At 38.8% G+C, this 14,762-nt stretch overlaps 2 protein-coding genes across 5 annotated transcripts in view; one reads left to right on the forward strand and one right to left on the reverse strand.

The window, feature by feature from the left end:
- Positions 1 to 3,093, forward strand: part of GRM3 (glutamate metabotropic receptor 3) — a 103,326-nt gene extending 100,233 nt beyond the window's left edge. For all 4 annotated transcript variants that reach the window (XM_021531030.3, XM_021531034.3, XM_031506931.2 and 1 more), the window contains one exon: positions 2,544 to 3,093. In XM_021531030.3, coding sequence (XP_021386705.1) covers positions 2,544 to 2,617 — 74 coding nt within the window. In that variant the 3' untranslated portion in view covers positions 2,618 to 3,093. The remainder of the gene's footprint in view (positions 1 to 2,543) is intronic.
- Positions 3,094 to 8,207: 5,114 nt separating this feature from the next.
- Positions 8,208 to 14,762, reverse strand: part of ELAPOR2 (endosome-lysosome associated apoptosis and autophagy regulator family member 2) — a 94,844-nt gene continuing 88,289 nt past the window's right edge. Inside the window, exons 20-22 of the mRNA XM_021531029.3 lie at positions 13,971 to 14,149; positions 13,121 to 13,286; positions 8,208 to 10,610 (exon numbers count right to left, since the gene is read on the reverse strand). Coding sequence (XP_021386704.1) covers positions 10,551 to 10,610; positions 13,121 to 13,286; positions 13,971 to 14,149 — 405 coding nt within the window. The 3' untranslated portion in view covers positions 8,208 to 10,550. The remainder of the gene's footprint in view (positions 10,611 to 13,120; positions 13,287 to 13,970; positions 14,150 to 14,762) is intronic.

Here is a 14,762-nt window from a genome sequence, read left to right on the forward strand (position 1 = left end):
CCTGCCAGGGTCTCAAATGCTTCTGACCTGGGCCTGGAACCTCCAAAAATGTCTGAGGGACGTTTTGAGTTCCAACACCAAACTAGCCCCAACATAACAGAGATTAACTCACAGTTGTCCAGCTGTGAGCAGGAACAGAGGAGACAATGCTCTCGGGCCCATGGTGTGAGTCCTGGGGTTGCCCTGTGCACAGAGGGGAATTGGACTCCGTGACCCTTGTGGGTCCCTTCCAAGCCAGGACATTCTCTGGCTCTGTGACTCCAAGTGGCACACGGACAGCAAATTCAGATCTGCCTGTTCTTGGCTGTGCAGGCAAAGCTGCAAGGTCACCATGGCAGTGCTGGGCTCTTGCCTTGTACCTCTGGTTCTCTCCCTTGGATTACCTAAGCAAAATGAGGGACAGCCAGGAAGAGGGAGATCAAAAGCATGAACTTGAGCCAAATCACAACTTGTGCTGATGTCACACTTTTGTCCTTGGTCTCAACACAAAATGAAGGTGAAGTGTCTCTTGCATATCCAGCAGTATTCCAGGAAAGCCCTTGGTGGCTGCTATCAGGCACGGAGTGTAGCTCAGAACCCTGCAGGGCCAGTGATTAACTCTGCTGAGGTCTGTAATGAAAAGCAAGGTTTTTTGTTCTGTCTCAGGAGAGCTGGATGCTCAGTGTGAACACTTTACTCCACCCAGCAGAGTTAATAACTGCATCCCAGCATTGCAAGAGAGCTACATGCTGTGCAGGAAACCTGAAAACTTAAAAGGCAAGGGCACTCATTTCTCGCCTACCACCATATATTTCTGTCCAATTTTGATATCCTCCTGACCCAGTTACCATAGTATTTGAGCTATTCATGCTTGTCAGTGTGTTGGACTTCAAAAATAAAAGGGCCTGAAGCTAAAAAAATTCTGGTTAAGTAACTGATGTTCATGGAAACAAAATTCTTTTGCCTCTAAGCCAAACTGCAGCAGAACAGGGATTTGAATCAGGTTTCCTGAGCAGAACTGATTTTTCTATTTTCTAACAAAAAGTAGAAAATTAAAATAACAATTAAAAAAACTTTAGGTCATTGTGCTGCCACATTATACCCAGTTAAAAACAGAATGCAAAATCAGAATACAAAATACAAAATAATTTTTAGAAATCACAGACATGATGCCCTGTGGTCTTTTACATACAAAAATTTCTCTATACCTGTGATTCACAAGACGTATCCATGTAATTTCTTTTATTAAAGCAATTCTGTTTTCCATGAAATATTTATTCAGTCAATGAAAGAATGAAAAAAACCAACTGATATGAAGAAAGAATAAATTTTTCTAAAAATTATACTGAGCATCTTTACAGAACCAGTGTGCAACTGAGAGTGCAGCCAGCAGCAGATGTGGAAGACTGAGCATGCCCTTGTCAGCTGCATAAATTGCTTTTTACACTGGATGATTGAGTTTACTAAGTCATTGCTTGCCATGTGTTTCCTTTGATGAAGGCATCATATTTCTCTGGGTCACTGTTGCCATTAACCTAATGTATCTTTCAAAAAGCAGCTTTATGGTGCCCTGAGCAGAGATGCCACAGAGTATCTGAAACATGTTCCTGATGCCCAATGGATAATGTTAAAAAAGATGGGAAAAAGAGTCTGCTTTTAAATTAAAATCCACAAGACTTAAGCAGAATAGAGTAATATATTCTCTGCTCAAAGTACAAATACATTTGGAAACAGATTGTTATACTCAGCTTCAATTGTCTCCTAATACCACTAAAGCAATGCAAAACTGATGTACAAAATGTTCTATCATGTAAACAACTTTATCAGAATCTGGTCCTTATCCCTGGACACATAATGAATCCTGATCCAGAGCTCCTAGAAGTGAAGTATATTATAGTTAGAAATTATTCTGGGATTAGGTGAGAAATAATCTTGCTTTTAAATTCAGTTAATAAAAAAATTCTTCACCCAATATGTTCTTAGAATTCTTATTTTTAGTAATTAAAATGTGATTGACACAGAATTCTAATATGGTAGATTATCTCCTGTATTTAAAACTACATATATTTTCTTCATTAATGTCTGCTCCCATTATGTGAAAGCTTAAAGGATCAGACCTTAGCATTTCTTGCCAATAAAACACAAAAAATCCAAAGGCTCACTTTTTTCTACGGAGGTATTTTAATACCATTATAGCTGTATTAATTCACACTGCCATGCAAAGTGCTACTATGTGAGACCAGTGGCACAGAATCATAAAAAAAAAGAAAAAAGTCATGTATTTTATTCTGACACTTCTTAGAGAAGTGTAATCACCCGCCGTGCTCCCAGTGGGCAGCAAAGTGAAATCAGGTTTCTTCAGAGGATGCTTCAGCCTGAGGTCTGAGTTGCCATGTAAAGGTGCAAGCAACACCTGCATCAGCTCTGCTGCTGACATAGGCAGTGACTTTTCATTGGCATCTTGGGGTGACATGGTCCAGACCAACACAAATTCTAATCCTGTGTTCTAATCCCCTTTTTGCTGTGCTGAAGTCAGTTGATTTTCCCCTCTCTTTCTCTTCCAGCATCTGCCAGCATGTACGTGCCAACCGTGTGCAACGGGAGGGAAGTTCTGGACTCCACCACTTCGTCTCTGTGATTGTGGCTCGTGGTTCAGTTCTTGAGTTTTTAGACTGTTAGGTAAAATTTTGCACATGTTGTGCACTCCAGAGAACACCAGAAAACAAAAGACATCCAAGCAAAATTAGTACCTTTTTTTAGAAACAGTGTAATAAATTATTTTTGAGGATTGTACAGTATATAGTGATGTTCTGGAACTTTTTAGACTGATTTTAGCCCTTCTGTTGTTAACAGTTGTAAAGGACATGTAAATAACCATGATTCACAATGTGCATAGTCCTGCAGTAAGGGAGTGATTGTTGCAAGCACAGTTGCAATGTTAGGTGACTTCTTTCCTACGAATTTTTTTTGTAGCTCCTTGTTGTAATTAACTTAGACTGCATTTCTATGTTGTATATTACAGTTACCTTACGTGTAACAGATTGGTTTTCTCAGCACAAAACAACAGTATTAATGTAAAGGCACCAATAATAAAAAGATAAAAGTTTTTCAGCATGGTTTCATTTTTGTTTCTTACTCTCTCAAGGTCATTACATTTTTCTAGAGAGGAGGTTAAGTAAAAAGGATAAAAAGTCTGGAGTGTGTGCACACAGGTATTTGGACATTGGTCAGTGCCTGCATTATAAAGTCCATATCACAATATATGTGCTTATGATTAAAGTTTTTCAGTCACATAGAAATTCCTTCTTAAAAAACTCCCACATTATTAAAGCTTCTCAATTTCTTTTTCTGTTATTAAAATAGAGGGTAATTTTCAAAAGTGAAAATGTCTAATTTCATCTTAATGAGATACTAGCAAAAAATTGTTGACTCCTGGTTCACTCATTTGGCATGACTAAATGCTGTCATGCACAGAATAGATTGGTAGCATATAAAAACAAAGAAAATTTAGATTAGGTTGGAAGAAAAGCTGTCAGAAAATTAGCTAAGACTGTTTAATATTTCCAGCCAAAACAAAGCTGGTTCAGCTTGTCTGCATCAATAGTAATTGGTAATTTACAGAAAGGTAATTGGAGCACCACAGAGACCAGAAAGTCAAAAAAGAGGAATGCAGGAGACATTTACACACTTCTCTGGGGTGACCTTTGCATTCAAACCAAATGCTTCAAGACATACATACCACCTACTTAGACAATTGCAAAATACCTTAAAAGTCTGGCTTTTGAATCTGCACTCTTAAAGCTGCCCTCACTCTATTGAAACATTCTGAAATCCTCTCTTCTGCCAGGTCTAAAAAGTCATTAAGGAAACAAACACACCTTTGATTAATGTGTCTGAGCATATTTACCTAAGGGCTTGTTCCCATTGATCTCATTCCAGCTGAGGTCAATAGCAAAATTCTCATTGACTTCAAAGGCAACACCAGCGAGGCTTGAAAGTCAGACACCATGGGTACAGAGTGTGGGATGTACATGTTCTCTGGAGCCCAATTCTTCTGCACTTGCAGATGTTTCCACACATTTCTGGTAAGCTGCAAGGGCTGAACTGGCAAATGAAGTAGCTGTTATTTGGAATGCAAATATTAAAGATGCAGGTTCTTAAAATTCCTACTTATAGATGGATGCTTGTGTATTTTCTAAACATCCACATGTCCACCAGCAAAGACCACTTGATGGCAACACTTCCATGACAGAGGTAGCCATTTAAGTCTCTGCATCGTGGAGCTGTCCAGAACAGGAATCCCTGTGACTTTACCCAGAATGGGCATAGATGAGCACACCCTACCTGCAGAGCTCTGCATTCAGCTTCTTCCTCTCCACAATCTGATGTTTCAGGCTTATTTCTCACCTTGATGACAGGGTGTCAAGTTTTGACAGCAGGCTGGGAGTCTTCCTTTCCAATCAAGACCTCTTAAAGCACCACGGGTTGGTTCATTTGACCTTGGTGTGCTCTTTTGTGGATTAAGAGGCTGGTCACATGTGACAAAAAGTCAGACTATCAGACCATAATTCTGATGTCTCATCTTTATGGAGCTCATAAAATGCCCATGCCAATGAGAGTTTCTTCTCAATTTTTATGGAAAGCCACAATCAGGGTCAAATGCACCTCATCTAACACTCATTGTTTACAAGGACTAAGTAAATAGCTACATCTGAGATTGTCAGCCCCTCTCCCTTTGTACTCAGTGGAAGGAAGAAGCATAATTCCCCTGGTTCTCTCAGGCAGACACTTCAGGCAGGGATGAAACTCTCCAAATAAAGGCGAGTGCAGCTTACTCAGATCACAGAGTTTGCACTAAAAATTAAGGCATTGTGTCAGATGAATTCCAGCCCCAGAGTCGAAGTTGACATTACTGAAGTTAATTTGTAGCAGGTGAGGATCTCACTGTGCTGGCATTTTCATTCATTTTGGTGGCACTATTGAGAAAATGACCCAGTGTCTGTGTCTGAACACCTGCTATGAATACTTAGCTGGCTTGAAAGCCACTTGCATGTGGGGTTTTCATACAAAAAAATCCAACACCCAAAACACACAGAGCTCTGGACTTCCATCCCCACTGAATGCTCCTGGCATTCTTGTCTTTATTTGGCTTTGTCTTGAAAGCCTTTCACTACTTTCCATTGGATGTCCGCAGATGCAGATTTTTTGGTATTGCCTGATGAAGTAATCCAGTTCCAAACCACAGCAGGACAGAAAAGGAAAATGACAAAGCAGAGGCTTTCCACACCATATGGGCATGAAAACCTTTTAAGAAAGGGAATTTTAGGGTTTTTTTTTATTTGCTGTTGTCTCACATCACTACTTTATTTTCTCTATTTATAACAGCTTATCGTTTTTGTACCTATTTATGTAAACCTTGAATTTAGAGTACAAACCTTTTCCAGTATCTTTATTTTCCCATTTTATTTAAAGATCTGAGCAGTTCACCACAAAGCAGAAGGGGTCCTATCACAGTTCCTCCCAAGTACCGAGACTGTGAGCCTTGAGAGTAATCACACTGCTCTGAACCCTGCACACTCGAGAGTAAAATGCTGAAATCAGAGAAAATGCTGTGAATGAGAGCAAGGCTTAACCCAGCATCTACAATACCTAACTGGAGGATGAAGAGAAGTTTAGTTTTTTACTCAGAAGTCATAAGTTCCAAGTACCTCAGCTCTCTGATAAAAATCACAGTTGCAGAAAGGTTTGTGAAAAACTGATCACTTTTTATTTATTATCAGAATAGAAAAATAAGACTCAAAAAGTTTACTGCAGGCCAATCTGAAATAAACAAGGTTTGTGGGTTTTTTTTCTCTTTGTTCATGGGTTTGGGTGTAGTTTCTGGTGGTTTGGTTTTTCTAGAAGAGTTATTTGGTTTTTAAATCTTCAAAGATTTTGAAAGCAAGGCCAAAGTCTACTGTGGAACACCAAAATATTTTTTTTCTTCAAGAGAGTGTTTTTCTTTAATTAATTGAACACAGATGGTTTCACTCATAGCCAAACCAATTTAAAAATGAATTGTCATTTCAAATTGAAAAATCAAAATCTATTTAAAATATATTATGTTCCCCCAGAATTGAACAAATTCTGGAAATCAGAAAAAATAGGTCCAAAATACCCTGACCACACCCAGAAATTTCAGCTCTGTTTAAGGAGATTTCCACTGCAATCTTTCAGCCAATTAGTACAACCAAAGTAAGGGGGATAAAAGCAAACCCTTAACTCATCACCACATGGAGTCTGATGTCCTTGGTGCCATTGCCTACTCATCGATGCCAGCAGTCTGCAAGACAAAGGGCAGAGCTGTTTGTCCAGAGCCACCTCAAAGCTTCCCAGCAACACAAACACAGGCAAAACTGAGCTTTTTACTGCAACAAGAAAAGGCCAGGACCAGGCTGGATTGGTTCTGCAAAAGAAAAACTATGGGGTAGCAAATACACATCACAAAACCCTGCTGTGTCTTTTAGGTGCTGTTACAGCATCAGCCTCACAGTACATGGAACTTAGAGAATTCTTCCTGATGAGCTCCTGCTCTACAGATCCAGAGGAACAACCAAAACACAATGGCAGCCTAAAATCACCTCTGTTCTTGTGTCTCCCTTGTTCCTGCTGCATGAACTCAGTGTGGGCACCCCCAGACAGGTGACTGGGGATGTCACTGTACACTGTGACACACACTGCATGTTCTAGGATGAGCTGACTTCCTTTTATCTCTATTCCTCTCCCCTTATATCTTACCAAAGCAGCACAATTCAAAAGTCTTCAGCAAGAAATAAAAACAAGGGAATTCAATGAATGTAGCACATAAGGGGAAAAACTAAGAGAGAACACCATCAAAGACAAGCAGAACTTCGTAAGAGTTCTCTTGAGGTTATCACTGAGAAGAGAAGACTCTGGGGACACCTCATTGCAGCCTTCCAGTACCTAAGGGGGGCTTATAAAAAAGTTACTTTTTATATGGGCAGATAATAACAGAACAAAAGTGAATGGTTTCAAACCAAAACAAGGGATATTTAGATTACATGCTAAGAGAAAACGCTCTGAAGGTGGTGAGGGTCTGGAATGTGCTTCCCAGAGAAGTTGTCAAACATTATTTACAATTGCTATTTAAGTCCAACCAGCAGCACTCCTTGCTGAGGAGGAAATCCCCACTGGTGTGTCAGCATGAATTATAGCTGTTTCTACATTTACATTGAAGCATCTGTGTTGGTCACTGCTGGAGAAGATTCAACAACCACTGGCTCCTAAATGGTGACATCTGCTGCTATCTGATCCTCATTAAGTACCTTGATTTTACAGGTACTACTGGCTCTGGAAGGATAAAACCTGCAAACTTTCCCCTCTACTATCAAAGAATCCCAGAACCCATTTCTCAAAAAGCAAATTGCAAAATCCATTTTTTGAACAAAGATTATAGACCACTGAAGCTACTCAGTAATTTCCCTCTGTGGCTCTAAGACATAGTTTTCCCCAAACTTTAATCAATTGTATTCTGTATTACAAACACCAACTAACACAATCAGAGCCAAGCCAGAACATATTCTTTGTGCATTTTTCCCCTAGCACACACTGCCAAAGCTGAGACAATGACATTCTGCTAATTTGCCAATAATTTATACAGACACCACTAAAATGTGCTTAATCCTCAAAGAGATTCAGTTGCCTAACTCCAGATTTCAAAGAAAAGCATGCAAATGCAGCAACAAAATGTATTCCGTTTAATCAAGTGAACACATAACAGACTGAGTCACATTGTTTTGTGGCATCAAATAACAGTTTTCTAATGTGATTCCATGTGGAAGAAAAGGGGGAGGTTGCTGTAAGTATATTTTGGCAGAACACTAGAAGAGGTCACACACAGCTGACTTTTTAGTGAACTATTAAAGGTTTCCAAAATTTGTCCCTTATGGGAAAATGGAAACTTCCCCTCTCTACTACATCTTTAACAGAAAAAAATTAATAGCAGAAATCAGCTCAAATATTTCAGTTTACACTTGCTTAATTCTTGGAAAATGCAGTTTTCTTATTTTAAGGTAAGTAAATTCTACAGTATTGGTTTGTGTCCCACTGTGTTAGCACTGCACCAGATACACCCACCATTAGACTGCCTGGGAGAATTTTCAACAACATAATGATAAACCATTTGGAAGCAGAGCTGAGAAGAGTCATACAGCAAAGTCTGTCACAGCTGTCAAAAAATTCCATTCCATTTTATTTGGAAAATATAATGGAAAGAGGAGGGAACCCAATGAAACCAGTGCAGTATTAAGTCAAAATAAATATAGTTCATAAAAATTAAGGCATTTCTGCATTACAGGGATATGGGTCCAGTAATAAAAAAAGAAATGGTGTTCTAGAGAATGAGCTGTAATTATGGCTGAGAAAACATATGGAGAGAGAAGGGGAAAAATTAAAGGAGATGTAGACAAATACAACTTGATGGCAGTGAAAAGCTCTACTCATTACTGAAGACCAGCAATACTCAGGAAAGGCTGCAGTGCCACCAAACATCTCAAGTCCAAAATTTCAAATATATTTTTACTTTATTTTATGAATGTCCATCAGATATATATCTTTGATGCTACAACACACTAGTTGAATAAAAATCAACAACATAAAACCCTTCATCATAAAAGATTCAAGAAGTGAAATCCCAAAGCCATTACCATTTACTCCGTGAGCATATCATCTTTGACAACCATATATAAATGACATCATGACAACAAATACAGTGTACAATAATAAGTGTGCAATGGTACAAAATATACAAAAAGGAATGTGTATTTAATATACATTCAACATTACCCCATAAAAATCTTTGTTGGGAAAGTGAAGTGCCTTTTCAAGACCAACAGAAAACATACACCACTTCAGTTAAGATGCCTGAAGGAACTCCCATCAAGAGAGTAAAGTGTGTGTTCTTTGACTGAAACTATAAAATAACAGAGCTGAATTTTCCTGAATGAAAAACAAATCTAAATTTCATAAAATTTTCGTTCACATCTAGAGTATAATAAAATATTTAGAGTGCAGAAAATTCAGTTTAATTTAAATTTTACTTAAAAGTGGGCCCTCTTTTATTGATAGACCTAGCTCAGTCATATAAAATCAAAAATCTATATTCCTTATAGTAAAAAGACTATTTCTGCCCATATCTCTTTTCTGGTTTTGATGCATTCCACAATTCACATGAATTTGCTGTAATGGAAATATGAGTCAGACCAGAGGTCAATACAAGAATTGTTACTCATTTTCTCTGGCTCTATACAAGTCTTACATAATTTTACTCAAATATTTTTTGCCTAAGTTTCAGATTCCTTTGAGTTTGACCTCAGAGGGAATTTCAGGAAATTATCACTGTGATATTATGAAGATCACATGCTTATAATGTGGCTGATTTAATGGAAAAGTCCACCTAGCCTCCAGCTTCCAAGGCACCATTTGTGCCTTTCCTCCAGAGCTGCTACTTGCACTGACACAGGATGCATTTAGATCCTGTGCAAGTACATAAACCATGCTCAGCTCTGCTGGACATCCATCTATTCCCCCATCCATCATCCATCCATCCATCCCACTTCCTCGCGTGGGCCCAGGAATAAAGAGGCTGAATATTTCTAACAAGTGTCCCAACTGACGGAGCTGATCCCTGATTCCCAAAAGCAGAGATTTTTGCTCCAGAGTTCAGGTTTTGCTGGTTCCCAGCCCTGGGAAAAGTGACATTTACATAGCTCAAGGGAGAACACTGAATCTGGAAAAGACCTCTCTTGAAAGGACAAGCTTCCACAGACAGGGACAAGTGCAACTTGTACTGTAGGTACCACTTTACTTCTCTATAAAGAGTTTGAATCTGCTACTGCCTACAAACTCATGGGCCCAGACCCATAATTCACACAACAGCTGTAACCAAGTTTAAATTTAATAGCACTAGGCCATGACTTAGGCACCAGAATGGGTTCAATTTGCAGGTGCAACACAATTCCTCTTGCATCAGAGGTCAACACAGACCATCCAGACCTTCAAAGCATTAAAATCAAAAGTATTTTCCGAAGTTCAAAACTCACCCAAGGCTCATTCCGAGTACCATTCACAATTTTGATTTCAAGAAAGACTCACAGTTATGCGAGTAAACAACACACAACCTTTGCAGGAGGTTGCAGGCCTCTCTGAAAATAATCTCTTAGGAATATACACAGGAGTGAGAAGGAAACAAAAAGTACCTATAAATCATATGGCATGCCTGAGTGTTGCCCAGGTGAATGCAAAAGATTCATGTTATTTGCAGTATGTATATCTCTTCCTGAGTTGAATTTCATTCCCAGTATGGAATCCAAGAATCTGCTTTTTTTGGCAAGGTACTCAATCACTTGGTAAGGCAATCCAATTTTCTGGTTTGCTTCTTGTCTTCTTTCCTCCTAAAAGGTCAAGCATTTCTCACCAAGATCACCAATATAAATGTGTGCCAGAATATGTTTAAAATATAGTCCTGTAAAAATAGAAATTAGGTTTGTTCCTTTGAAGGCAGCATTAATTCTTCATATATTCTGGGATCTTGAAGATTTCAGCTGAACAGATTCAAAATTATCTTCCTTTTCCTGCAATGGAAAGAGAAGTTCCCATCAACTGGATTTCCTCAAAATCTCTCCAGCAGTCAGCACAATCACTTCTCCTCTCAATATCCTTTGCCAAAATCTTCACTTTAATATTACTACAGTATTTAAGCGCAAGGTTTGACCCTTTAATATTTAATAACATTGATAATCCTGTAAAAATTTGCAAAACAAATAAAAATATGCTATAGCTATTGTTCATGGTACTTACTTAAGAGGGTGGAGGGAAAGTCTGCATTTCATATTCAGAGAATAGGACAGGTAGTCTGAGCTGGGGAATTGCAAGTTAGCCATTTGTATGGTTATTATCATATATTAATGTGTTTCCTTGAAGCATAGCACGTGAGTGTGAACACCACTGCCTTGCTCCTGGATTCCAATCACACCACCTTCTCTGGGAGACCCACAAGCCAAAATATTAATTTCCATCTTAAAAATCAGGGCCAGAGGGTTGAGTTTTCTCTGTTTCCATTTGCTGGTTGACAGCCTTGGCCATTTGGTCAGCAAACATCAGGGCGAGTGAGAAATGTGGACATACCAACCCAAATAGTCTGCAAACTGTCTTGAACTACCTTCATAATCTGATTTTTAAAGCCATCTCAAACAGATCAGGACAGCCTGGTGCAGACATGAGAAAGAAGGGGAGAAATTGTCCTATGCTAATGTAGTGAAAAATCCATGTTCTGAAGAGTGTGGTGTTGTTGTGCTGGAGACAACAGACAGAACTAGAACAGCTCCCAATCTGAAACAGGTTTGTAATTATTTGGCTTATATCTTCTCATCCCTTTCTATATTACAGGCCTAGCCCTCAATCCCTTGGGTACTCAAACCCACTGACACCTTTATGACATGTTGACAGAAATGCCATAGCCTGAAGCTTGAACATATAGTTAGGCTACTGCAGATTTTCTTTCTCTCTCATTTTATGTTTCTCCTTTTCCTTCCCTATTTTCCTCCACATATTTTTCTGTATTTGACATGCATATGTAACAGGACATGAATTTCTTCATCTTTTGCATAAATGAAAAGCAATGCCTATAACATCTGTTTTCGATAAATATAAATTAAATCTGAGTTATCTGCAGGGGTACAGGACACAGAGCTGAGTAAGCTAATGAGGTACTGAGAGTCGAATTTACCAGCTATTGTTATCTAGCAGTAAAAAAAGGAACAAGCTTAGAAATATCTGACAAGCTAGTTGAAAATGGAGAGAACACTCAGGAGGACTGCTACAGTGGATATAAGAACATTAAAAAAATACAAGTAGGCATTCAAGTTGTCTGAATACTGAAGTACTAAAGCTTAATTCTATTTTTGCAACATCACCAGAAAATTTTATGTGATTTAATTTTATTTACATCTTCAATATTCTCAATATTGAATTAAGAATTAATATTGAATTTATGCCCCTTTCCACAAGGAACAATATTGATTTTGCAGGACAAATAGTCAGGCTGGGGTCAAGGGAAAATTTTGCACATTATCTGTGCAATGGTAACTTCTAGGAGGGATATCTGAGGAGCAGGTAGCATGGCAAGAGGACACCAGTCAAATAAAAAAAGTAAAAGAATGAAGAGAAGATAATAATAATGGAAAAGAAAGACACTACACAAGTTTAATTATACTACATTCACTCACAGAAAGAAAAAAACAAAAGGTATACAAGAAAAATATTTTTTATTATAAGCTTTTAGAAGACTTTCTAAGAAGCTGACTTCAACAAAACTGTTTGAAAGGGAAAATGTCATTTGCCTTTATCCTGATCATAACAGATGCCCCCACTTGAATTCCTTAAAGACAACACTACCCTTCCCATAGCACAGATTTCAGAGCATTTAGAACAAAGACCAAGGAGCTTTTGGGATCTACCATGACGGCTCTCTGTGGCTCCTATCAAGAAATGTTCAAAGGACACCAAAGACTTTGGTGCTGTCAATTCAGACATGCAACAATCCACATCACATCCACTGTAGAAAAAAATGCTTTTTTGGTGTTGCTTCCCACTGAAATGGAGGAGGCTGCTGTGCTGGGCAACAGGATGAAGCTGATACTTCAACTTAATCCTACTCAAAATTATGATTCTCAAGGCAGCCATGAAGCCAGCCCAGGTGAGCTGCAAGCAGCTGGTTTGTGCCCATGTTGCCAGTGTTAATTTTCTATATCTCTAATAGCTGTGTTTGCCTCAGCAATGGATGTGCCTGGGAGGATTCCAGACAAAAAAGGTTCACTCTGACATTAACTGTTTTTTCCTGGTGTCATCCACGCAACAAAAAATGCTACTGACACCTCTCTGCGCAGGAAGGAGCATTTACCCAAAACCCCACAAAATTTCTTAATTTTATCCAGACTGTGGATTTCAGCAGATCACCATGGACTGGATGAGGCGTGCGTGGGAGGCTGCACTGCTGTGAAATTAGCATCAAAGGCTCATCACATCCAGTAATAAATAAAGGTAATAATTATTAGTAGTATTAATATTGGTAATTACTACTCACCTTTGTTGCCAAGGATTTGAGCTTCCCCAGCAGTGACTGCTTATTTGAATATACAATTTCTTCTTCATTATCTTCTCCTTCCATTATAGCACAGCTGTCAGCAGCTGGCAGTTCACACTCTTTTGAGTTCGTTGTCATCACTAATTTGGAATATTTATACTCCAGCCTGAAGATATAAAGCCACACATGAATAGATTTTTTCATAGTATGTCCCATACTCAGGGGTTTTGTAATTTAGATTGTCTGCAGTCCTCCACATAGTTATTTCTGAGGTAGTGGAAATTAGATACTTTTCAATCATTAAAAATATATAACCAAAATAGTATTAACAATACACTGAGCTCTTGCTCTCCAATTAGTCCTTTATCCTTATAAAAGAACCATGTTTTCCCAGAAGACCAAGGGGAGGTCAAGAGGGCTTCCTGCAGGAGGGCTTCCTGAAGAAGTGGTAGTTGGGCAACAACCAAAATAGAACTAAGTAATATGGTCAAGAACCTAATTTTTTACCAAACTGAAAGGGCCTAATTAGACTAAAGATACCCTTTTGGTCTTCATAACTTGAAAAGGCCATGTTGCTTCAGAAACTCAAGTTAAGCTAAAACTCTCAAGGGTTAAAAAGACAGTTCTTATTGGGAAATTACACCATTTCAAATTACTGTGGATGTTCCGTACTTTCCTCACCAAAATTTTTTATTGCCACCATTGACATAAGAAACGTCAACTTGGTGTATGAATGGATTGATCCTACAAAGCACTGCTCATCAAGAGTGTCATGAAGTCAGATGCAGGAAAAGTCACTCCATCAAGCTTTTAGCTAATTTTTATATAGAACACAATTTGCAATACTTACTTCTGGTTCTTCTTCCAAAAGTAGCAAGTCAAGGCTATGAGCAGAACAGCTGTGAAAGCACCAACACCAGCTCCAACTTTAAGCCAAAAATCCACTGTTTCACAGGGGCTGGTCCTTTTTTCTGGCAAGGGAACTCCTTTAATGCAATGCTTTGGCTCATTCCATACATATAAGGTTTCCTTTCAAACAGAAAACACCAAAAAGTGGTGAGCTGCTTGTAGGAAAAGAGAGAACTGTTTAAACTTATAGAAAACAAGCTGTTCTGAGGTAGAAAGGTAAAGGAAAGCAAACCAAAACACATCCTTCAGATTTTCAGACTTTAGGTTTTCAGTTATATTGTCTAATCAGTCCTCCCCTTGCTTGTGCCTGCAGATTCAGGCATGGCAAAGGATTTCTTCCCCTGTACAGGTCTCCATGTGACACAATATGGGCTGGTGCCTGCACAGGATCTGTTGATCAACAGCACAGTTTGAACATGTGGAAGGACTTTCTAATATATGACTAGAGAATGCAGCAGCAAAAACATTGCAAACACGTAGGATGAATTTATGAACTGACATTTGGAAACCTTTCCCAGCCTGCGCCTGATGTTTATGGCTATGAAACAACTTAAGTCTTTTGGGCACTCCATGCTTCAGAAATAACTGTCCTGAATGTCTGAAGGCATTGAAAGTTCACATCTTTGCTCACACAGCTGGTCAGCACAAACCAGCTCTCTGGCAGGAACCTGCCACTGACAAATCATTCCTGAGTGTCAACACAGCTCCTCCCTCAGCTTGCATCCCAGCCAGC

This window comes from Lonchura striata, chromosome 5, assembly GCF_046129695.1.
Source record: "Lonchura striata isolate bLonStr1 chromosome 5, bLonStr1.mat, whole genome shotgun sequence".
In the NCBI taxonomy this organism is placed as follows: domain Eukaryota; kingdom Metazoa; phylum Chordata; class Aves; order Passeriformes; family Estrildidae; genus Lonchura; species Lonchura striata.